At 39.6% G+C, this 24,852-nt stretch overlaps 5 protein-coding genes across 5 annotated transcripts; 2 read left to right on the forward strand and 3 right to left on the reverse strand.

Annotated features, from left to right (window-relative positions):
- Positions 1 to 30: 30 nt before the first annotated feature.
- LOC108093515 (augmin complex subunit dgt2) lies at positions 31 to 939 on the reverse strand. The gene is made up of 2 exons (XM_017193607.2): positions 620 to 939; positions 31 to 560 (listed from the first exon to the last, which is right to left on the reverse strand). Exons 1-2 carry the CDS (start codon positions 849 to 851, stop codon positions 97 to 99), a joined length of 696 nt encoding a protein of 231 aa, XP_017049096.1. The 5' UTR covers positions 852 to 939; the 3' UTR covers positions 31 to 96.
- Positions 940 to 1,054: 115 nt separating this feature from the next.
- On the forward strand, positions 1,055 to 3,134 carry LOC108093493 (mitochondrial cardiolipin hydrolase). The gene has a single exon (XM_017193582.2). The coding sequence runs from the start codon at positions 1,080 to 1,082 to the stop codon at positions 1,836 to 1,838; it is 759 nt and encodes a 252-aa protein (XP_017049071.1). The 5' UTR covers positions 1,055 to 1,079; the 3' UTR covers positions 1,839 to 3,134.
- On the reverse strand, positions 2,898 to 3,574 carry LOC108093494. Its single transcript, XM_017193583.2, has 2 exons — positions 3,442 to 3,574; positions 2,898 to 3,383 (listed from the first exon to the last, which is right to left on the reverse strand). Exons 1-2 carry the CDS (start codon positions 3,454 to 3,456, stop codon positions 3,132 to 3,134), a joined length of 267 nt encoding a protein of 88 aa, XP_017049072.1. The 5' UTR covers positions 3,457 to 3,574; the 3' UTR covers positions 2,898 to 3,131.
- Positions 3,575 to 3,930: 356 nt separating this feature from the next.
- On the forward strand, positions 3,931 to 7,654 carry LOC108093490 (U4/U6.U5 tri-snRNP-associated protein 1). The gene is made up of 6 exons (XM_017193580.1): positions 3,931 to 4,268; positions 4,573 to 5,522; positions 5,583 to 6,130; positions 6,195 to 6,956; positions 7,022 to 7,247; positions 7,311 to 7,654. Exons 1-6 carry the CDS (start codon positions 4,004 to 4,006, stop codon positions 7,464 to 7,466), a joined length of 2,907 nt encoding a protein of 968 aa, XP_017049069.1. The 5' UTR covers positions 3,931 to 4,003; the 3' UTR covers positions 7,467 to 7,654.
- On the reverse strand, positions 7,606 to 10,771 carry LOC108093491 (protein-glucosylgalactosylhydroxylysine glucosidase). Its single transcript, XM_017193581.2, has 6 exons — positions 10,649 to 10,771; positions 9,984 to 10,351; positions 9,038 to 9,725; positions 8,309 to 8,827; positions 7,755 to 8,245; positions 7,606 to 7,695 (listed from the first exon to the last, which is right to left on the reverse strand). The coding sequence occupies exons 1-6, from the start codon at positions 10,738 to 10,740 to the stop codon at positions 7,646 to 7,648; spliced, it is 2,208 nt and encodes a 735-aa protein (XP_017049070.1). The 5' UTR covers positions 10,741 to 10,771; the 3' UTR covers positions 7,606 to 7,645.
- Between the last annotated feature and the right edge of the window lie 14,081 nt (positions 10,772 to 24,852).

Below are 24,852 nucleotides of genomic sequence, written 5' to 3' on the forward strand. Positions count from 1 at the left end.
TTTCTTGTAAAACCTTGACAAACGTCCCTGTCTTGCTATAAATTCTACTGTATTTAAACCTAATATGTTATGGTGCATGGTTATAATTTGCTTAATCTATTTCTTAGCGGCGAGAAGCTCGTCCAGATGCGCTTCAACCTCCTTGTGGGCCTTGACACTGTGCTCGGACCGGGTAGCGGCTTCGTGGACGAAGAAACCTCGCAGAAGTTCTGCTTTTGTTTGTACGAGTTGCGCCTGCGCTTGTTGTAATTTTAGTTCGTTGGCCAACTGCGGGCCCAATTTAAGTTCAGCCGTTTCTTTGAGCAGCATACACTTGCGTCCTTGAAGCGCTACCAATTTCTCCAGCCCGCTTCGGTACTCCTGCTCCATCCTCAGGATCTCCTTTTGGTCGCAACTTAACTTCACCTCGTGGCCAAAGGCATCAGGAAATTCCTCGCGCATCCTGTCGCACAACTCAGCAATGGGTTGCAATCTAGAACGGAGCTGAGCAGAGAGTTTGCTCCTCACCGTCTTTCGATCCGTATAACTTAAGGGCGGAAAACTGCTGCCATTCTGCAGGCCTGTAGGATAAATGTAACAAGTAAATTCCATTTTTAGTGGCCATCCAAGGTTATTTTACCCAGTAATTGCTCCTGACCACCGCCTTCGGTATCGCCAAGTTGTGCATAGTTCCCAATGGAAACCAATTTGAGGGCTCTTTTTATTTCCGGGCTCTGATTTGGCCTCAAATCCAGGCGACGCAGCTCGTCCAGCACTATTTTCAGCTTAAGCACCTTTTTCAGCTCGGTGCTGCGAGCCTCCCGTAGATCTTCGGGGTCGCCGGCCAGGAGCGTGGTGGATGGATCATTCATTTGAAAGAGAAAATGCTTAGATTGTGCAAATTGATTGTTTAATTCGAATGGTGAATAGGCGGCGATACGGCAACTCTTTGCTAGGCGGGTGTGACCAAAGTGCAGTTTACAAAAAATATTATGAAGGAACTTGATCACTTAAAAATACTAACCACAAGATTGGAAGTGGAAGCATATGGCAACTTTACGATCATGTTTTAAAGCGACGCGCTAGAAGCTTCCAAGAAAATGTTGTGTACTCAATTGATAATGGATCACATCCGAAGCCACCCAATACTGGCTACCATCAGCGTTGGGGCCGGCACTGTTTTTGTATCAGAGGTGGTCTGGAAGGTGGTCAAGTACTTTCTAGGCCTAAGGAAAAAACAACTTGTCGTAAATGAAGTTCTCGTGTTTAACGAACTGGGGGAAATCTGTGCGGCTCAGCATCTCCGAAACAGCATTCCGGGATCTGGACCAATGGTCACCCAATGCCGGAACGAGCACTGCTCACAGCGGAACTTGGAAAAGATAGTGGAACAGATTGACCGGGCTGTGTACTCCATTGATGTGGCTATCTATACCTTTACCTCCATTTTTTTGGCGGAAGCTTTCAAGCGAGCATTGCAACGAGGCGTAAATTTAAGGATTATTACCGATCGTGAGATGTGTTACTCCAGTGGATCACAGATCAATGAACTGGCTCGCCTTGGGGTTCCAGTCCGCGCTCCCGATTCCACTAAAATGATGCATAACAAGTACTGCGTAATTGATGGTGCGGAGCGAGTGGAGGAGATTCGGCTGCTGAAGCAGCGCAAGTGGATGCGTCCGTTTTGCAGTGTCATTATCACTGGGTCTGTTAACTGGACCCGACAGGGATTTGGAGGCAACTGGGAGAATTGCATCATTAGTGCGGACGAGGAATTTGCGGGCAAGTTTCAGGCGGATTTCAGTCGCATGTGGAAAGCCTTTAAGAAGACCGAGAATAAGCTTATTCCGTCAGAATAGAAAAACAAAAAATAACCAAAACATAATCGCAATCTCTATACCAAATGAAAAAAATTTAAATTTTACATTTTCAAAATGTTCCTGAACAACCAAAACTATGAATCTCATGTGTTCCAACTAAATGAGGTTAAGCCTCCAATGTTCCAAATTTCTTTAACGCTGACAGCGACATTTTTTTTTTCTTTTCAAATTATTGAAACTTAAACGTTTACCAGAACTAACAACTTGGAAACTATTAATCTAATTTTCTTAACGTTGTAATCCTTCTTATTTAGCTATTGATCTTAAGCTTTAGCGCAAGAAAGTGAAAAGCAAAATTGACTACCAAAAATAACAAATATTTTATAAAGGTACAAAATTGTATCTACAGTAAAACTAGAAGCTACATGATGAACTAACCAAGGTATTACAAATTACGATCTTAGCCGATTTTTGTAGGTTTAAGTATTTTGAATTCTACATATAACATTTAAGTGCTTTTAAAAGCTATTCTTCCAATCTTTACTGTCGCTGATTGATTAGAGTACATGAAAAAATGAAATTGAAAACAGTTAAGCTATGAAAATATTGTTATAAGATATAAATATTGTTATAAGAGAGAGATATCTGCTTATCCTCCGGTAGTTCCCTGCAAATAGATGTCCATGGCTTCCTTGTTCAAATGAAGAGCAGGACGTCTTCTGGGAATTGGCTGAATATGGGGCAACCGGGTGCCATTTACTACATTTAAACTTAAATTCGAGTTGGGCTCGTCGTCAGAATTACTTGCTGGAGTGGAATTGTCAGCAGAATTGCTGCTGACATCAGTGATACTTGAGGCCTCAGCCCGCTCCCTGTGCTTTCTGGCGTTGTTATTCTTTATGTTATAAACTTCTACCAGACTTCGATAGCATGGAATACATAAAGGCGACGTTATCTGGATTTCGGAATTAAGCTTTTTGGCAAACTTGTACAAATGCTCATTGCCGAGTTCACGATATGGGGTCCTTAGCATATGGTTCCCAAGAGCGCACCATCGCCGTTCCTCATGGACCTCTTGCTGCACGTCGTCTTTTTGCATTTTGTTTTTGATAAATTATATATTAAACGAAGTTTGCTTTATTAATTGAAATTTACATGTATAATTATACATGAACCGTTGTACCTTTATAATTGTAAATGTACAATTGTACATGAATAATTGAACATGTATAAATTTACTTTACTACTCAAATTATGTTGATATTTACTATAAGAACATTTCATACTTTGTACCATACTTAATTTTTCTTAAATAAACTTTATAACTTAAAACTACTTGTCTTGCTGTTTCAACTTGTCAACACGACGCAAAAATGTCTCCTTCACGCTATTAAGTCGTTCGATTTCTGCGCGGATCTCCAGATATTCCAGGTAGGACACTCCCGATTTTAATAATATTTCCTGTTTGAGAGTGAGCACGCGGGCAACTTCCTTTTGTTTGCGATGAAGTGCAGTCAATTTAAGAGAAACGGCCGAGTCCTTGAGGGCCTTTGACTTCTTTGAGTTCTTTGATTTCTTCGACTTCTGTGGGTCACAAAACAGTTAATTTTTAGTTTCAACTTACAAATCTATTTCTATTTACTTTAGTTATTTCCATTGTTTATTTCAATAAGTCCGCGTGGTGTTTGTTATTATGGTCGTTGTGAATGGTAAAATCGGTAAGATGAAAAATTAGGGTGAACACTTCTTTGGTAAATTTGTATATTTTATTTTAGTATGTTTTTTTTTTTTTTTTTTTAATTGTTTGTATACAAATTTTGTTTAAGAAAAGCTGAGAAGATATTTCATTGATTTTAAATGACTACTTTTTCTATCTTTTAAAAAATTAATTCATGTTATAATCATAATATTAAGGTAAAAGTTCTAATGTGCAAAGGTGTTTAAGTAGCACTCTCCATAGTATACGGAGTAGAGTATATTTATTATTCGGGCATTTCAAAAAGAATATAATATTATATAATATATAATTGTTAACATAAATCCGCAAAGTATAGTGTTAGAAAAATGTATGCGCTAAGCACTATCGATTGTTATCGAAAACTCAGTAGTTTTTCGGAAGCCAACTGTTCGATATTTCGATAGTATCGTGAGTGGTTGACTGTATTGCTTTTTTTGTGAAATTTTTTTTCCTATTTTGTTAAAAAATGGGTTCTTCGTCGTCTGGAAAAAAACACAAGAAGGAAAAGAAGAGCCGACATCGTTCGCGGTCGTCAGAACGCCAGCGGCGGGTCACAGAGGACGAAGATGTGACCCTTGACTTGACAGACGACTCCTCGTCGCGTCACAGACACAAGCACAAGAAGCACAAGGAGCACAAGGAACACAAGGAGCACCGCCACAAGCACCACAAGCACAAGGAGCGCGAGCGGGCCAGCGAGGTCATCTCTCTGGAGGAATCGGACTCGGATAGTAAGTGTTTGCCCGTTTTTACCGCCAGTGCAGGCCAGACAGAAAAGGGTTATTGCCAAGGGCGGCGGATCCGGCGGAAAAGCGATTATATCTGATTTCCGGACCGCCCTGACCCGGCAATTGCCTTGGACCTGCACTCTTCCTCTTTCGGACGTACTAAACCCACCGTTGCGTTTCTCCTCGTTTCTCCTTTTCTTGCAGGTGTTCCGCTGCTGGAGCAGATTGTGAGTGGGCGAGCAGAAGTGGTTGAAGCGATTGTCCCTTTGGGTATTATACAGTTCTAACCGGTGTTCCTTACTTGCAGGTTCGGACTGCGTCGAGGTTCCTGTACAGGAACAGACCAGGAACAGGGATGCCAGGGAGACCTCCAATCGGGACAGAGAGCGCGAGTCTGCGCGTGATCGTGATCTCCTAAGGGAAAGGGACCGTGAACGTGAGCGGGAACGCGAAAGGGAACGTGAAAGGGATCGGGAAAAGGAGCGTGAACGGGAACGGGAGAAGGAGCGACTCAAGGAGCGCGAGGAACGCGAACGGGAACGGGAACGGGAAAGGGAACGCGAGAAAGAACGCCTCAAGGAGCGCGAAAAGGAGCGACTCAAGGAGCGTGAAAGGGAACGTGAACGAGAGCTCACTGCTCCTCCGCCGCCCCAAATCTCCAGGCACGCGGAATATGATTCCCGAAGAGAACGCGAAGTCGAGCGTGAGCGGGAGGCCCGCAAGCGATCCGGCAGAGAACGCGAGCGGGAGCGAAACCGGGAACGTTCCAGATCCCAGTCGCCTCCGCCGGCCACCCGAAAACCCGCCGCCAAGGAACGCGAACCCTCCTCACGTTCCTTTTCTCCCATACCCGAAAACGGAGCAGGCGATGTCCTCTCCATTACGGAGACCAATAAGCTGCGTGCCAAGCTGGGTCTGAAGCCACTCGAAGTGGACAGTGGTCCCAGCAAGGTGGCATCGTCTGCCGGAAATGGTAGTCAGGCAGAGAGCAAAAAATCCTCCGGCGAAGCCGATCTCTCCTCCTACAAAGACGAGTGGGGCGAATTCCTGCACAAGCCAGCCGACAACCTGAAGGAGAAGAAGGAGGCAGAGAAGCTGCGCGAGAAGCTCAAGCAGCGCAAGGAGAAGCGTTTCTTGGAGGAGCGCTTGGCTCGCATCAAAACGCTGGGAGAGTCCGACGAGGAAACGGACAATGCGTCCAAGTGGGTGGACAGGAACAAGCGAGTGGTTAACGAACGCGAAGAAGCCAAGCGAAAGGTAATTAAGCTTCTACTTTTTCATTTATTAATATAAATTAATATAAATTTCCTATCCCAGGCTAAAGAGCTGGAGGAGCTGGATGAGGCATTTGGTGTTTCGGACCTGCTTGAACAGGAGAAAACCAAAGCCCGACAGCGGGCCTATGGAGATAGCAACTTAAAGGGCCTGCGAGTTGATCACGACATGGATGATTTTGGTGAAGGGCGCACCGTCATCCTAACACTTAAGGATCAAGATGTGCTGAATGAAGAGGAGGGCGACACTCTAGTCAATGTAAACATGGTCGACGAGGAGCGTTACAAGAAGAATGTGGCCAACAAGAAGCAGAACCCGCTAAGTTATGGCTATAATGTTTACGAGGAGCAGTACGATGAGTTGGGAAATCCCATCGATCGTTCAGTTCTGGAGAAGTACGACGATGAGATCGAGGGCCAGCCAAAAAAACGCAAGAACTTTGTTATTGGCGAGAATATGGATGAAGAGCGCGAACACAGGCGCAAACTCTTGGAAATTAAAACCAAATTGGCCGGCAAACGATTGGAAACCTTGGAGGATACCAATCTGCAGTTGGCATCCGACACATACAGTACAGAAGAGTTGGCCAAGTATGTTTTCATTCTCTTAATTTAAACCGCTTTTATTTTATAAGTAATGTAAATTTTCTTGCAGGTTCAAGAAGCCAAAGAAAAAAGTTAAGAAACTTCGCCAAAAACTTAAAGCCGAGGATCTTCTGCCTTTGGCTGAGCCGGGAACATCTGGATCCTCAAACTTTGGTATTCGTGGAGGACGTTATCGTGATCATGAGGATGAGGAGATGGAAATTAAAACTGATGTCAAGGTGGAAGCAGAGGATGATGATTTGGAACGGGTTCTAGCAAAGGCCCGCAAACTAAAACAAAAGGAGAATATAATCAAGAAGCCGCTGCCTGTTGACTTCGAGAGCATTCAGCGGGAGATCAAACCCGAACCCGTGGAGGACACCAGTTCTGGTGTGGTGCTAACCGGCGTCGATGGCAACATCGTGTTAAATGCCACAGCGGAGTTTTGCCGCACTTTGGGCGACATTCCCACATATGGTATGGCGGGAAATCGTAACGAGGATTCCAATGACATGATGGACTTCGACAAGACGGAACAGACGGAGGAGCACATGGACACGCAAGACGATGAGCCTGCCCTGAGTCATGGTACCTGGAATTCAGTTAATCCCGATGAAGTCATGCAGCCCGCCGACTTGGATAACCTGGGCGAGGACCTGGAGGATCGTGCCATTCTAGACGAGGAACCCGATGTCGGCGCAGGAGTTGCGAATGCTTTGCGATTGGCATTGTCCAAGGGATACCTCGAAAAGGAGGAAAAGAATAGGCCTAGCAACACCAAGATGGCTCATCTGCAGGCCAAAAACTATTCCATCGAAGATAAAGCTGCTGGGTTAGTTCACACATAATCTTAATAAGAAACTTTGTTTTAAATTAATTTATTTTTAATCTTTTTAGTGAGGACGACAAGGTTGGGCGTCGTGATCGCTTTCACTTTGGACCAATTACGGACTTTAAGGATAAGGAGACCTTCAAACCCAATGTCAAACTGGACTATATCGATGACAACGGTCGCATATTGAACCTGAAAGAGGCTTTCCGGTACTTGTCACATAAGTTCCACGGCAAAGGCCCGGGAAAGAACAAGATTGAAAAGCGTCTCAAGAAAATGGAACAGGATGGGGTGAGTACACTATTGAGCAGATAAAAAAAATAATAAATACTTTATGGTAAATGTATTTTGCAGCTAATGAAGACCATGAGCTCCACGGATACACCATTGGGAACTCTGACCATGTTGCAGCAGAAGCAAAAGGAAACCAAGACCGCTTATGTGGTGCTCAGTGGCAGCAATAAAAACGCGCCAGGAGTAAGCGGCTCCTCGATAGCCAAATTCAAGTAGAAAAGGAAGCAGAAAGCGATATAGTAACCAAGATAACAAGATAACCATAACCATAACTATAACCAAATGCAATAGATACTTCCTAATCCGCATTATAAATCCCTAAGTCTAGCGCTCCCATATATGCATCCGGTCCAAATATGTAATACTCTTCATATTTATTCAAATACACTTTGGATTTATCTTAAGACACTGATTTGAATTGGGGGATCTCCACTCTTGTGGGTCACTGAAAAAAGGAATAAAGAGTTAGTCAAAGAACGAATATGTTTGGTATACTCCACTTACGGTTAAAGGACTTGCCAAGCAGGGTTTTCTCCTGCCCTTGGGTCATCTGGAAACCCTTACCAATCCTGTCAAAACAGTGAATTTCAGATGACCGATTTTTGAATGTCAAGCTACACCTGGCGTCCCCATATATTATTGAATTGATGTAAACCTCATCCACATTCGGGGGCGTGAAAGTGAGGCCTATTATCATCATAAATTGATCGCGAGTCCTGCCAAAGTTGAGGCCACCGTAGCCAGATATCAGGGCCTGCAGGAAGCCACCGATGCCAGTGAGGAAGTTCGCCGATCCCTCGTAGCCAACTGGGGTTTCACTCCACACCTTGAACTCGGGTCGAACGTAGCTCTTGTATCCACGCTCGAAGAACTCATTGGCCACCTCGTGGTCTATGCTACGCATGTAATTGGCGGCAAACATGGACCAGGTCATTGCAGGACCAGATTCTCGGGTCACGTTAGCATAAAACCGAAGGTCATTTAGATGGGTGGAGCTTCAATAGGAAATCGTATAAATTAATTTAATAATCATAAACCTTAAGACCTGACAAGCTCACCCTGTATCGAATAACAACGGATATCCGAGTAGAATGGTGTCCGCTTGCTTGACTGTGGTGTTGAGGACATATCCTTCATGTTGGGGATGATAGTCCAGGCTTTCGTCCCGCAGAATCACCAAACGATCGCTCAGATTGCGCCACTTTTCCAAGAGTTCAGTGTTGTTGTTACCGCACATTTTACCCAACCACTCGGTAAAGTTCAGTGCGATTTTAGATACGGCATTTGTGTAAACGTTATCATTCACATCGGGGTGATCCTCATCGGGACCCATTACGTTAAGTAGGTGGCACACCATCAAAGAGTCATCGCATGAGGCTCGACTCATCAGGAATTCAGCGACCTCAAAGGATATGGGCCAAGCTGTCTCACAAGCCCATTCATCATCCAACGTTTGGGCGTAAAACTTTTGCAGGGCAAACACAATGTCGGGGGAAATGTGAATCTCCTGTTGCGACACTTCGGGACAGCAGGGATTGGTCACCTCTGTTCCAGTGAAGGCACTCTCCCAAGGAAATCTGGGAAAAGAAACCATAAAATTAAATTTAAACCTATAGTCATTTTTATGGTTTAATTCGGTAGGATAAATGTTATAGATACAATTTTATAAAAACTGAATTTTCAGATATATAAATAGAAATATATGTAATTACATACTTTTAAAACGAATTTAGTAATTTTTAATGTTGCATATGTATTCTTATTCTTATTAATTAATTCGATCTCACCTGGCTCCCTTGTATCCGGTTTCATTAGCATGGTATTTAGCTGCCTCCAATTTTCTTTTGCGATAGTCCAGCACCTGTTTTCCATACTCTGTGTTGAACATGCTGACCACCGGGAGCATCCAAATCTCGGTGTCCCAGAAGTTGTGCCCCTGGTAGTCCGCCTCCAGATTGCCACGGCCCAAGCCAGTGGGACTCAATCCATAGAAGGGTTCGTTCTTCTGGTTGGTTTCGAGTGAAGGAAGCGAGCTCACCATATAAAATATGCCAGCATTTACGATTTGCGAAAGTTCCAGAGCATCTCCTCTTATTTCAATGGAGAATTCATTGTCCCAAAAACTGTTCCAGGATTCAGTGTGTTTTTGAAATATGTTTTTCGAGCTCAACTGGAGTACATCTTGGAGCTCTTTCCGGGCAACACTTTCATCCCGATCTATAGTCATTATAACGCTATAGTTCAACTGATCTTGCCAAGTTGGCCACTGCAGCTTTAGGGGCTCCTCCAATGATTCACTGAAGAGGATGAAAATCTCTTGGGGATCCGGCTGGAACTTCTCAAGCTCAAGTACCTTTGTGCGTCCTCGAAGCGTTCGATAATCTCCGTCGGAGGAACTGCCGTTGCTCACAACGACAAAGTCAAAGGCATCGCTGGATTCACCGGGATTTTGGGTGAGTTTCAGATACTTTGGAGCTTTAAGATCAGAGTGAAATCTTGTTAATCAGAATAATATGTCATATTGAAAAACGGTTAAAAATTATTTTATTTTTTAATAGATTTTTTTGAGAGTTTACGATCGTCTTATATTGTTTTTAATAAAAATTAGAAGCACTTTTGTTGATACAATTTAGGACTGTTATAATCCCAATCACAGAAATATTTTAAATATAATATATACATATATATATCATATAAAAAAGTGTTTATATATTTCTTGGTAAGTTTACTCACAGTTAACTCTTGAATTCCGGACTGAAATTCTTCTAGCTACTACTTCATATACCAGAGCCCGGTTATAGAACTTGTGCGGATATGTTTTTTGCTCCAATATTATCCCTAGTTCTTTGTAGGTTGTTAGAGAGCGGAAGTATCCATCCCTGAGATCCATTTCGTATTTGGTACCCACATCGCTATTAGAGGCACAACCAAAGCGATCACAAACTTCCGTGGTAATATTGAGCCAGTTGGGAATCCGAGCTCGCTTGCTATTTCCACCAGCTCCATTGTAGACCCCATTCATAAAGATGGAATCCCCGAAGACCGTGTAGCCCAGGTGGCCATTGCCTAGGGTGGGCATAAAATTTAAGTCCGAGGGAAGACTGTAAAATAAAATGTATTTTTTTATAATAGATTAATAGTACCTCGCGATATGTAGTTTTTCTATATATCAGAAATATAATATATATTATTGAGCTTGACCTAAGTTCATATTCTTGAATAGTCAAAATTAATTTGAGATAATAAATTTAATAAACTTATTAACAGTAATATATGCATTTCAATATAACAACAGAATATTGTAATTATTTTAAAAACTACACAAGTGTTTGAATTCTTTTTAAATAATCTTACAATAACACTTTTATTTTATTACACTTAATATTTGTAATGCCTACCTGTTAGTTTTTAGCAGATATGCCTCTGGTGAAACGGCCAAGCAGCTTTTTATCAGCGCTATATTCGCGATGAAAAAAATTATTTTCAGCATATTTTCGCGATCTACTCAGCAAAAAGGTCCGAAGTATACTGATTTTCCTTTCTCACTTTGGTCAATTGCAAGTCTGTTTAAATTGATAAGAGCATTGATAGTAAGATGTAATCTCTGCGGGGAGGATTGAGGTTGTTGAGTTGACTCATATAATAAATGTTGTATTTTCGATTACCGTTGGTGGTTTCCCTTCTTTTAAGGAGGTTTATTATCAGTTCACTTATTGCTTTAAGATTCACTTTAATATTTGGTAAATCATTTTTACAAGAGGTGATTGCATTATCTAATCGATCGAAATAAAAACCGAAGAATTACCGGCTTAACCGGAAATACTTTCTTGAGTTTTACCCCTTTTAACTTACGTTTATTTTGAATTAGAAAGTAATTTAATGTATTAAAACTTTTACTTTGAAAGGTTATTATTACCTTTTTACTTATAATATTCCCCATCTATAGATTAACCCATGACCAAGAATGTTAAAAGAAAGTACCCATAAAATCTGACAAAAACATTGGTTAGATCTAAGTTTTTCTACCTCAATGCCGATAATATTGTGCCATGTCCAAAGGCAATTGGCATCTTCCCATCACTGGAAAACAATAAAAACCAGAATACCATTGCCTGGGTTTTTATTACATCGCACTCTGAGATCTGAATGGGCAGACAAGAAATCGACTTGGATGGGACGAGATTATCAGGACGGAGATTAGACCTGACCCACAGAAAAGAAGAAGCTGCGAGTGAATGCGAGATTGGAGGCACAGTCATGGGAAGTCGTCTAATATAAAGGAAAAACTCAAGTACAAAACGAGAATAAAAGTCATTAAAGGTTGACTACTGTCAGGTGGCTAAGGTCTGATCTCTGTGGCTGGGTGGCCCCTAGACTACATTCTTTTCACTATTTCTTCAGGCTTTTTGTCTTTATGATATTTTCATAATTCCTAGTTACAAGGTAATTATGGTCTTTGTTGTCGACTCTAATTACTTGGGAGACAACGGCTGCCCTTTCCCACATCGGATGTTCATAGTGGCTCTTGCCGAGCTTTACATCTGGTTGGATCTGCCTCCACCCACCCAATCCCACATATCCGAAATATTCAACGCCATCTTGCTATCCGACAACGAAGCGTAACCAGGCTAAGAACCGACTGGCTATAACCGATATGCGTTCGTGACTGGAACTCCATTTGACGGCTCTGTTACCCCAAAGTACATACTTGTATTATTACACTATAAGTAATTTACATCAAAGTAAAAGTAATTTAATTTATTTGTTGTTCGTAAAAAATTAAAAAATATGTGTATTTAGATAAACAATTTTTAAATAATAATATTCTTGGCTTTTTCTGAAGAACTTGTTTAAAATAATCATTGAATAGCCATTTATTTTATGATTAACAATACTCAATATTAAAATAAATTTGTTACATTAAATTCTAATTTAAACAACAACTTATTTTTTTATTTAAGACAAAATTGACAATTCTTGACTCAAATGTTTGATAATGAGTGCTACAGAATATATGTGATTTTTTTTTAATTTTTTAATTTTTTTTTATATAAAAAATTAGTATTTAAAAAATATTATTATTTTTTTTTTTGAAAAAATTTTCACCAGCACCAGCTAAAGTTAATATTTTATAATTATTAGTCTAAACTGCTAAAAATTCATTCATTTAAAGCTTCGTTGGTATTATAATGTTGAAAGGGTTTTCAAGAGTGTACCCCTATCTTTTATTTACCCAACTCCTAACCAACTATATAGTTCTTTCTCCGGGGCTTCCAAGTTCGGTTCAGCTGAGCTCGGCACTAATTTTAATGGCGTTACGCCGCGATAGGTTTTCTGCTCAAGATCCATAAAGAAATGCTCAGGTGTTCGTTCCCCAGTTTGGCCAGTTGGATGGTTGGTTCGGCCTGGCGGATTCTTCGATGGCTGTGGTTTGGGTTGGCACGAGATCTCCATCGGCAAGTCGGTGGGGCTCCTCTGTGATTTACCCTTTTCCAGTTTATCATCCCCCGCCACATATGTGTGTACTATACCATATCCTATACCATATAGTATGGTACTTTTCAAGAAGTCTAACTCGGAGCTCTATCGCGATGTTGTCGCTTGCCGAAGCGTAACTGAAATATTAAAACAAATTTTTTTTTTTTTTTTTTTTTTTTTTTGCGTTTTGTTGTTGTTTTGACTTTTGTTATTGTCGGCCATTTTGCTGGCGGTTTTAGTTCGGTTTGGCGTCAGATTTTTGTTTTCTTTCTTCTTGTTTTATTTGATGTTTTTTTTGTTGTTTACTTTTTTTTGCCAACCTGTTGGCCGAAAAGTCGCGTCGAGAAATTTACGCAACGAAGCGTTGCCAATGAGTTTCCGCTTTTGGAGGCATTGGGCTTAGTTGTTGCTATCCGATGTTGGTAATACCATGCGATGCCCAGAAAACAGATGGTAAAAATATAATTTAACAGTGCCGCTTTTGTTTATGAATGGGAGTGGTAAGATTTATACGGAATTATTTGATATATTTATTAACAATTAATGTAAAAAGATGTCAAAAAAATCTTTAAGAAGTCAATTTTAAAATCCAACAAAGCGCTCAATAAAATTGTGAAGTGTAGAAAATATTTATGCCGCAAGATGAAAATTTTAAAATTATTCCATTTCCATTAGGAAAAGTATTAGATTTGCTTATATTTATGAGAGTAATAATTACTATTATAGACTTATGAAACATTCAAAAAAGCATTGATGTTTATCATTATAAATTGAAAATCTAACTTTTTATAAATACATATTATTATTAAAAGATAACCTTAAAAAAGTTGCACAATAAATTTATGAAACGTTTTAAGAGAGACCTTTTAAAGGTTTAAATATACAAGTTTACCTAATTTTGTGTACTTTCAACTAATGAGCCGACTATCTAGTTTATTCTTCACACTACTTTCTAATCGAAACGAAGTTACAAAATAGGTTTTAACTTTTGAAGTGTTTTTCCCCCAACCCCCACTGCCTGCTGTGGCTAAAACCATTGCTGGCATTTTATCATTTTTCGGGCCCAGTGTTTTTCTGCCTAATTTGTGAGCGAGTGGGGTGCTCTCGCCGAAAATGAAACGCGTGTGAAAACCATGTTTATTGTGCGGCCACCCAGCCATTGTGTTCCACATACAATGTACAATGTGCCAAGAGGAGGGACACATTAATGCAGTCAGCCAGCAATCATTTGCTTTCCCCTGGCTTGGTTTTGTTTTTTCATTTCTACTATTTTTTTTGGGTTTTTGGGCCCAAGTTTTGGGTGTTTTCCAACAGCGAGCTGCCGGGAGCCGCCTAATTGTTGTAATTTGCCTAGATATTATATTTATTGTTCGCCAGATAATTATGATGATTATCTATGAAACGGAGTGTTTAAAACGCTTTCCGCTGGCCTGGGAACCAAAGGCCGAAAAGAGCTAAGAGCCAAGAGTGGAGAGCTGAGAGCCCAGTAACCCCAGTAACCATCGAGCACATTGGCAACTCAATTATGGGCGAGCGGCGGCTTCTGGCTCATCTGCATCTTCCCCAGCTGCCGCTTCATTATGCACCTGACCACTCGTGCAATTTCTAGCTGATAATTTGCATTATTTTGTGCGCCCAGGTGGCTGTAGATGTGGCTGTTGCTGTTGCTGCCACGCTGATGGGTTATGACTATGGCAGTGGCAAAAGCAAAAGCACTGGCGATGGCGATGACGGTGGCTATAACTATGGCGATGGCCACGGCTCCTGCCTTATTCATGGATGATCTCACGCGTTGAGCACTCGCTTTAATTACACTGCACAGAAGGAATCGTGTTTTACATATTTCGTATTATGGCTTCAAGAACAAATGTATTCCCTAATAGTTATTAAAAACCCCGCAGTGAAAAATGGATAAGTTGAGTTTAAAACTTTAATATTCACGTTACACCTCTTGGGTTTCCTTATTACTTTATATTTATATGTATACTAGTAAACCCAGCGAACTCCGTTCCGCCACCAGATGGCGATAGTTTTAGGTAAAACTTCGTTTGGTGTTTAAAAGATAAAGAAAATTTTTTTTTGTTTTATATATGAAAAGGAAAAATTTTATTTCGATACCATTAAAACTTTGGCCATTTCCGAGTGTTTTGCAATATTACACGTTGGTTCCTCAATAATTTGAAGATTTAACGGTAATTTTAATGCTGAATGAGCCGTTTGGCATCCTTCTAACAATATGGCTGCTATTCCCAAAGAAGCAACTGCAACAGCTATGTTGGATCTCGCCCGAACAGTTGCTAAAGCTAATGACATGAGGAATGTCTTGTCAGTACCACCAGGGGCATCTAGGAAATATAAACCACCATTTTCTTCATCGATTGCCTTCATTAAAGTATTATAAACTTTCTTCTGTTGGGAATTCAACAGGGGTACATTCGCTTGAACTAATAAATTTAATTCCTGGTGATCATATTCACGTTCCCGTTCTAATTCTCGATTAAATGCCTCATTCATTTCACGATTTGGCGCTGGCATTCTAACCTGATTAATATATTACCGCACATGAGGTAACACATATATTATCTTCGATCAAGAGTAAAACCCGATAATGTATCTCCTCATTCATCAAATTGTTCACAATCAGGATGTGCGACTTCGTCTATTGTTGGAGCATTAAATGTCCTTTCGTGTGTTCCAGATGGTCGTTTATCTGCTTTTATGACAACTTTATAGTCATCATTTGGCATGCGCTCTAAAGCACTCTTAAACAACCTGACCATCGCATGATGTTCATGAAGCAGACACTGCATGTCTTGAAGAATTGCTCGCTTCATCCCTTCATTGATCGCTAGACGTCGATCAAGTTGTTCTTCCATGTTGCCCATGAAATATATTTGTAAAAATTTTTTTGTCTATCTTCGAAAGGTAATAATGATCCAATTCGATGGTGAATCTGCCCTTGTATCTAAGATAAAGTAAGTTATTCTTTAACTATATTCTATGTAATACAAACAAAAAAAACCTTAAATGTCGGATTAAATCCTCGTTCTTCGATAATATCTGCCCCAAATGACGTCATTTGGAAACAACCATTGTATTTTCGGGTATTTGCAAGAAAGTGGCGTGATTCTTGTGTTTCACCACAAAGCAACGAATACAATGGCTCAGGTGGCGGAGTCAACAATGGCAATTTAACTTAACCATTAAAGCAGCATAATCCAGGCGTTTCTCCGGAAAACTTCAGTGCACCGCAATACTCGCAAACAACGTCCATTTGCCCAATGCAAACGCTAGGATGCAAGCTGTAATCAGTGATGCAATCGTATTGAAACGCTGTTCGATTCAAATCAGCACTTGATAAATTTCTTCTGCGTCGCAAATGATCTATTTCTTGACCTCTGTTGTAAGCTCGACGATTCTGCATTGTCAACCGAGCCGTATTACGGATTGCCTCTCTTTGCTCTGCTGATTGAGTAGCACGAAGTCGACCCATACTAACGCGGTTCTGTTCACGTTCAATGTTTTGTTCTTCTTCAGACCTTCCATTTGCAGTATTTCGTAGTCTTCTTGCATTACGGCTTTGTCGGGAAAGATTCGATCGTCTTGGTCGCGGCATTATTAATTAAACTTCCCTTCACTTCAATTCACAAAAAGCACGAAAAACTTCACTTCACTTCAATTCACCAAAATCACAAATAACTTCAATTCACTTCAAAAAAATTGAGTTAAAATGCTATGGTAGTGTGTGCTTGTCAGTGTGATGAGGATTACCTCATTAACTCAGTTTATATGCGATTTTTGGTATGTCGAACGGAATAAAAAGTACCCTAAGTCCTATTCCGGGCTCTAAGCTACCTTCCTACCAATTTTCAGCCAAATCTGTTCAGCCGTTCTTAAGTTATAAGTGGTGTAACTAACACAACTTGCTTTTATATATATAGATTATATTTTAATTTAAATTAGCATATAAATAAATTACAATTACTAGTGTTGCCTAGAAATTTTGTATTATTCTAACTGGGTATTTGTAAATCTCTGGCTTATCTTCAATTTCTGCAAGCTCTATTTAGCCAAAACCAATTCAACGAATTTTATAAAAGCCTTTAATATCTTTTAAATAAAAAAAAATTCTCTATTTCAAATAAAATGGGAACCCCGTGATGTACAATTTTACATAATTTAGAAAAGGCTTAGCTTTAAACGAAACTGTCTTTTATTTTAGGGGAAAACCATCGTTAGATTTTTTACATTAAGGTCAATTAACTCTTAGCAACTGTGTAGGCTGATAAAATACTTAAACTTAGCTGAGAAGTGCTGTCATATTTGAGGCTTATAATAAATTCAACCTAATTAACTTGTGGTAGCGCTGTGACTATCTAAAATATTTATGCGCATTAAAAAAAAGCATATTTTGAATGCGCATAAATATTAGGTGTAGTTTGCATTTTAAATAATTATAATAGCTTAACAAATAATTATAATAATTTGAAGATGATTTAGTTTAATTTATTTTGGGTTTTGATACTGTTTGTCGGGCGTTTTTGTAAGAACATTTTGGATTAACCTCTCAAAGTAAATAACAAAGTATAATAAATACGCCTTAGGCGTATTCAGAGTCTTGCATATTTTGGTCTTCAGCACTTTGCAGGTTGGTGTTGCGCTTTTCGCTGACTGCGCTCCCATGTGCAATGTCTGTGACCTTTTCGCGGCTGCACTCCAATTCAATTACCGGCTGTGCAGAGAAACCGAGAAAGAGAGAGAAAGAAAGAGAGAGAGAGACAGGTGGAGAAATGGAGAAAGAGAGGCACCGTGGTGTGCAAAGATAATTATCAGCATGAGGCGCAGGTTTCGGGGATTGATATGCAAATTTTAATTTGCTTCGTTTGTAATGCGTAGGTCATCCACCGAAAAAAAACAGGGTGAAAAAGGAGAGGAGGAGTTGCAAGTGCAACTGCAACATGGGTGCGACATGTGGCAACGCTTGGCTGGCTGCTTAATTAAGGCAGGTCAGCAGAAGTCGCGGGATCGTGGGAAAGGTATCTCGTTTTTCCACTCTCCTGCAGGACATCGCCGTACCAAGCGGCGTATGAGTTATGTCTTTGAAAGTGGAGTTTCAAATCCAAGAGCGCCCCACCTCCCCAATTTGCCTGCGAGGGGGTTGGTTAAACATTTGCTGTAATTTTACAGCTGCTGGTTGAGTTAATGTTCAGACACCAGGCCACCGAGCGTAACCGCAGGCCAAAAAGTATCTGAAGAACATATCTTGGCTCGCGCGCTCACTCACCGTGATTAGGGTTTTGAGGAAAAACAGATTTCAATTATTACACCTGTTGCTGCTCGGTCACCGAAACCCCTCCCAAGATCTCCAACCTCTTGGCTTTCCATCTCTGCCTTTATTTTATATGCATTTTTATAAGTTACTTGGAGCGTGCTTCCTGCTACGCAACTATGTATGTACTTGGAGAAATCTAATACAATCTTTAATAATGCTTTGTTGATAGCAATACAATATAATTAATAATATCCTAAAATATATTATTAATAAAGGTAATATTTTAGAAGATATTATACATTGTATTATCAAAGGTTTTTTATGCCTTTTAGATCAATGAGGAGTTCTTGTAACTTCAACAATAATTATTGTAAGTAATATTATGAAAATGAATATTAATGTTTGACCTGCATTTGTGATCCAAAAATTTTACCATAATTTAATGGTGTATGAAAACTCAAGGGCTAGCTTCATCTATATATTTTTTGTAACAGTGCACTATCTGTACATTTTCTGTGGCCTTTTGGCGATGGAGTGGCGATAGAGTGAGGGAACTCCCCCTAGACGAACCCGCGATGGTCCATTCAGCTGGCCAGCAGCCTCATCCATTGATGAGGATCGGATGGGGCCATCGGTTCATAAATATTTCTCGCTTCTTTCTCAGGTAATCACAGGCTCTCGAGTTACCAGTCGCCATTTAAGGTGTGATCGGGCTGGGATCGAACATGAATCGACATCTACGTCGACTTCGACTTCCACTCCGACTTCCATTCCGACTTTGGCTTTAACTTCAACTTCAACCAGTAGCCCAGGTCCCTCCGTTGGCCTCAACCTCAACACGTTTACGCATCACTGCCGCCGCTTCTGCGAGTCGGACTTTGTGGAAATTGATTTCAGATTTTTATTGTTTTAGAGCGCCCCTCATATCTCACGTCATCTCGGCGAGTGGACGACGCTTATTGATACAGCCATTGGCCAATAATAGAGTTGTTATTGCACTTTAATTGAAGTCATGTCTAAGGCGCCGTCGCCGCTTCTAAGCACACCTGGCCAGTCTGGGAAATTCCGAGAGGAAATATGGGTACTATTTGGTATTTGGTTGTAAAGGAATATTATTTTACTGATGAAATTCTTTAGTCATGAATGTTAGACTCCCTTTTGTAAAAGGGTATGAATTTATGAATAATAAAAGTGACTTCTGTACTACTTCAAAATTAATTTAAAACGCCTTTTGAAATTAAATAAAACCAAACAAGTTTTTATCAGATTTATTGTAAAATTGTTTGACCTTAACAAAATATTACATTGACATTTTAGCAAAAGGTTAAGTAGAAGCAAACCTTGATTAATAACTAAATTATATTATCTAACTTAATCATTTCAAAACTCATTTGCTTTGCCAAGGATTTTGTTGGCCAGTGTTGGCAAGCATTAGTCAGGAATGTGCTTTATATTTTGTGCTAACTGTACTCATTCAGACTGCGTGTTTAGCACATAATTTTTCCTCGCTTTTCCATTCGCAGCGGCGGAAAACTGTTTGCATTTTACATCGCAGTCGGACTCGGATCCGTACCATATTGCATGTTATTCGGCTCTATCGGGAGATAACCGTCTAAATTATTATCATACTTGTAGGGTCGCTAATTCTATCCTTCTCTTTCTGGCGCTGAGTGCTATCTCCTTTGCACTCGCAGACTTTGGCAACCTGTTGATGTGTTCTGCCTTTTGCACTTTTTTGATTTTCTGCTCCGTTGAGTTTGATATGTTGCATGAAACATTCGGCTCCGCTTGCATCCTCCGCCGAACTCAACTGTACCACCGGAGGTTGCTTCAGTGGATCCCCATTAAAATGAGGAAAACTATAACGACTTGGAAGTACTTGCGGCAAACACCCTGAAGGAAAACACGTGCGACACTTGCCTCGGACTGAAAATGGAAATGGTCGAAAACTTCTCTTTTTTATAACGCTATCGTAGATCTGTCAAAGGCAGCCGTCCGTAACCAGAATTTCATATGAAAGTGTACTGGGAGAAATGACTTAAATTGAGGTTAGAGTTGATAGTTGAGCATATAAAGTTCATGTACTACATATAATGGTGAACAAATCTATATTTTAAGAAAAAAAAAGAAATGTTTAATTTTTATGTTTGGGGATTTAACCCAACCTTTTTGCATAAACCTCATACCTCTTTCAAAAAGAGATAAATTTAAAGAAACAATTCCATTTTATTATTAATGGGATATCATAGTAAAGAAGTTAATACTAGATAATTCAAAGATTTAGGAAGTAAATATGAATTTTCGTATTTCTTCATAAATATTTGAAGAACTTAATTCATTGTTCCCCGTGTAAAACTAAAAGAGAGCCCTGGATAGTTATGAGTTGGTTATTCTGGTTTCAGTTAGGTCGTAAAATAATTGCCGACTACTAGAGCTGCGATAGAGCGCGACACATATCATTGCCCTGATGAACGGACTTGGACCTGGGATCATGAGCAGAGGCAGAAGCAGAAGTTGGTATAGTAGAAGCAGAAACAGAACCAAAAGAAGTGCTCTGTAATTATGATGAGGCCAATACAAGAAACGACCCTAAATGCGGCGATTGTACTTGTTGTTGTTGCTGTTGTTGTTGTTGTTGTCTCCCCGCCGCTTCTCCGCCCCCTTTTTTCGAGTAATTAAGAAATCCTCTTTACGCTCCGGTATCTCTCCCTCTTTCCGTAAAATATATATATTTTTTTTTGGGTTTTATGTCCGGGGCTGTGGCAAAAGTTTCACAGAATTTGGTTCGTTTTGTCGCTGATGCGGCCTGTTTTGATGACTTCACTTAAAGTCAAATGGTCTTACATACCGGTACATGTGGGTTATTATTATTATTTCCAGTATTTCGGAGCCACAACTAGGCTGTTTTTACGTTACGAAAAAAAAAAGGTTCTACTTTGGGTTGCGCTACTGTTACCAAAGATAGTTCGCCTGGGTATCTTCAATGGCAGATGTGTTTAAAATTATGTAATAATATATGGAATATTGCCTAAATATCCTAAAAACATATATGTATAATGTTTTGAACCAGACTATGTCTAGAAATATTCTACTCATTTTAATATTTCTTCAAATATTATATGCGGTATAGGAGTTCTAAAATATTTTCTTATTCTTCTTTCTGAACTTCAAAAAAGTTTCTCAGCCAAAAAAAGTATTTAAAGAAATGCTTTCATCAATCTTTCATCAAATAAATTCGATAAAATAGTTTTTTAATATTTTCTTAATTTTTTTTAAGCCATTTAAGAATTGCTCAACCTACAGGGTATTAAAAAGTCATCACCCATCCGAGGTTAACCCCACGACTGGTCAGTGGAACCTTAACCCGACTTCTGTTCTTTTTCTGTGCCATGTTGATCCGAAATTAAGCTTTAGGCCCTTTTTCGTGTTGGCTGTTCTTGCTGGGCGGCCAATTGCTTTTGACCCGAACCCCAGATTCCCCAGTTTCCCCAGTTTCCTCACTTTGCACATCCGTTAGGTTCTGGAAATGATTTTTCCTGTTTCGTAGATTTCGGTGAAAGTTCATTACACTGTTAATTGCAGTGAGAAGCGATCGCGAGAGGAGTACTCCGCTTCGGCTCCGCAGGATTGACTGATTTGGCTCCATAAGGTGAAAGTTAGCAGATACTGAATGGCTTTCCCGAAATGCAATTTGCCAAATGTCTTTGCCAATGATTGCAACAAAGCGGCAACGAAAGCCAGAGAGCCAAAAAACAATAACGAAATCAGAAAATTGCACAATTGGCCGAAAGCAATCGACGCTGGCTCAGCTGACTCATTTTCGTGGAAAAACTATATCATCTACGATGTCTGTCTGTATAGACAACCCATATGCTTAGACAACAAAATAAAAGGGGAAAGACAATATCATAAACGGAAATTTTGTTCTATTCGAAACGAGAACTTCCGCAGGCGAGTTGGCGATAGTTTTCCATGGGGGAACCCATGAAAATTTTCTGCGTTTTGCGCCTCGTCATTTCCTTATCGCAAGGTGAAAAGAAAAATGTCACCGGCAGCAGCGGTAGGTGGTAAAATTAATTATCCCTTTTTATTCGGGGCTACCGTTCCCGCCGATCCAACATCGATGTCATGCAGGCGCTCGTATCCACAGTTGGGATCGAGTTCCGATCTACACCCCTATATAATCGAGTTTTTTTGAACCGAATTCGAGCCCAGAACCGACGGCCATAAACATTATCGCATGTTCTACACTTAGATCATCAGCTTCTGCTTCTGCGGGGGTTATACCTCCGACTCTCTGAATATATATATAGTATTCGGGGTACAGGGTACACAGGTACATCCCAGCAACAACAACAAGAACAGCAACAAACAGCAACGCGTCGTCACGGTTCGATGACAATGTGAAAAATAAAATACAAAAATACAGAAATACAAAAACCGAGCATTTCAAATACAAATGAAACACATGAGCTGCGAATAGCTCGAGTTTTGTGGGCCGTTTTCGTTGTCTGGCCAAAATGATAGCCGCTTGTGTTCGTTTACCACGCTAGCTGTCTATATAACGTGGATTTCTAAAAATAAGTGTGTATGTTTTTACACAAATAAATAGCGACAATTTCACAATCACCAGTAAGGATGATTAGATTTTAATTTGGTTATACTATACTTTCTTTTTGTTCGTCTTAAAATTTGTAATTTGTTGTAAAACAAAAACAAATTTCTTATGTTAAACATTTTCTTATTGCATAAGTATTTTGAGACCAAAAATTGTTTCGAAGAAATTCTACAGTCGTTACCATAATTATTTGGAAGTATTATATTTAAACCACAATGATAAATACTTATTTTGTTTAATTTTTATAGAAAGAGATTTATATTTATAAATTTAAAATAAGAACAAAGTAAGTGTATATTTGTAAAAAAGAACCCGCTCTTCTTTAGTTGATTTTGTAAGGTGCTAAACAGTCAACTAAATCATAGTCAATCATAAATCATAGGTCATGTTTTAAATTTAGTGCGGAATCATAAAATATTTAGATCTACCATAAGCTAATGAAACTAAGTTGAAATTGATGAAAGAACACTTTTTCCAATTTAATGCCAGTTAAATAGAATTTTCCAAGTAAGCCAAACCGTTCGCATATAAATTTAAGATGCACTCAAGACAGTTCTTCTTCTTCTTCTTGTTGTGGCATCTGGGTGGAATCACATCATTAGACGGATAAATGTGTTTCGCCAACTTCCTTTATTATATTTTGCCAGAGATCATTTGCAGAACGCTTGCATTTAGGCTGCTGCTTAGCCAAATGGAAAGCGGACCGCCGGGCTGCTGCTGCCAATGTTGCAGCAGCAGTTGCAGTTGCAGCCGTTGCAGCGGTTGCAGCGGTTGCTGTGGGGCGAGGATGCAACTGCAGCAGCTGCAGTTTGTTGCTGCAACTAATTGCATTTGGCTGGGATCGCCGGCAACAGCTCGGATTCAGATGGAGCAGCTATAGCTACATATAGCCACCGATCCAGCGCCTAACGGTTGCCGCCGCTTCCGTTAAGCAGCATGAAAAACGACAAACGAAGTTTTTCTCCACTTCGCAGCGTGTTCTGTTCTGCCGCCGTTGTTCTTGCAACGTTACTTGCAACGAAATCAAGGCATCGAACACCCCGTCGCAGAACTAACAGTAGCGAAAATTTCCCCTCGAGTGCACACAGGTGGAAAATAAAACAAACACCAAATATTGCCACTGATTTGGTTTCTACAAGAAGTAAGCCAAAACTTCAAGCCAAAGCTTTAAGCCAAAAGCTTCATAGAAGTAAATCAAACATTAGTCCTACTACTTTTATTTTCCAACTTACAATGGATTTCTTGTACAGATTGTGAATATTGAAATAGTTTTTGGTTTGACTGTAAACCAATTTATGACATTTTTCATATTTTAAATAAACAGAAAGTCTATTAATCTACCTATCCGAACTTTTTCTAAGTACAATATTATTATTTCTATCGCTCGAATAATAACATTTAAAATAACTCATATATATAGTTACATATGTCATCGCTTAGAATGTTTCTATAAATTTATATGTAGAACTGACTTTGAATATTTCCTCTGTGTAAAACCATGGAATGCGAAAATTGAGCAGACAATATTCCTCTGATATTGTTGTGCTAATTTATCTAAGCAGAGGCAAACGGAAGTTTGAACTTATTACAATGTAACCACATATCTCTGCTGGAACCTTGGAACATAACGATAATAGGGATCGATTAAGGCCTCGTGCTGGGACTTCCGATGCGCCCAAAGGAAGCTACATAGTTCCGCTTGGAATGGCGCATAATGATAAGGAGTGCGTACGGAGGCTGCTAAGAAGATTGCTCTAAACGGTTTGGTAATGGCCAAACGAATTACGCCTGATCGTTCAGCGGAAGTGTCGACCAGTGAAAATGTCACCGACAAAACACCGGGGAAAATAATAAAGTTCAATTGAGAACTTTACTATTTTAATATTATATGTTATTTGTTATCCTACCTTATTGGTATAAAAAAAGAAAAATCTTCTTTAATTATCCTGTAACCTAGTTAAGATATTTATTGCTTTAGTTTTAGTGCTCATTTATACTGGAACATATTCTAACCAACAAAATATTTACATTACAATATTTTTACAACTAACCCAAATTTCTATCCCTCCAAATTAATCGACAACTTTTATTTATCGTTATCAATGTAATTATTGCTCAAACATAAGTTTATGAATAAATGCCAAATAATCATTACATGTGGTTTTTGTTTAAAATATATTATTGGGAGCACTTTACAGACTAGGGTAATGATCACAAAATCTGTTATTTATAAT

This window comes from Drosophila ficusphila, unplaced genomic scaffold (assembly GCF_018152265.1).
Source record: "Drosophila ficusphila isolate 14025-0441.05 unplaced genomic scaffold, ASM1815226v1 contig_607, whole genome shotgun sequence".
Taxonomy (NCBI): Eukaryota; Metazoa; Arthropoda; class Insecta; order Diptera; family Drosophilidae; genus Drosophila; species Drosophila ficusphila.

Bases quoted from the DNA above. Each gene is read 5' to 3' on its own strand.
- LOC108093515 (XM_017193607.2), bottom strand. From the start codon at position 851: ATGAATGATCCATCCACCACGCTCCTGGCCGGCGACCCCGAAGATCTA. The intron at 561-619 runs GTAAAATAACCT...TTTATCCTACAG, and splicing joins TGGTCAGGAGCAATTACTGG to GCCTGCAGAATGGCAGCAGT.
- LOC108093491 (XM_017193581.2), bottom strand. From the start codon at position 10,740: ATGCTGAAAATAATTTTTTTCATCGCGAATATAGCGCTGATAAAAAGC. The intron at 10,352-10,648 runs GTAGGCATTACA...TTTATTTTACAG, and splicing joins TATCTGCTAAAAACTAACAG to TCTTCCCTCGGACTTAAATT. The intron at 9,726-9,983 runs GTGAGTAAACTT...CTGATCTTAAAG, and splicing joins CCGGAATTCAAGAGTTAACT to CTCCAAAGTATCTGAAACTC.
- LOC108093490 (XM_017193580.1), top strand. From the start codon at position 4,004: ATGGGTTCTTCGTCGTCTGGAAAAAAACACAAGAAGGAAAAGAAGAGC. The intron at 5,523-5,582 runs GTAATTAAGCTT...TTCCTATCCCAG, and splicing joins GCGAAGAAGCCAAGCGAAAG to GCTAAAGAGCTGGAGGAGCT. The intron at 6,131-6,194 runs GTATGTTTTCAT...ATTTTCTTGCAG, and splicing joins AGTACAGAAGAGTTGGCCAA to GTTCAAGAAGCCAAAGAAAA.
- LOC108093493 (XM_017193582.2), top strand. From the start codon at position 1,080: ATGTTGTGTACTCAATTGATAATGGATCACATCCGAAGCCACCCAATA.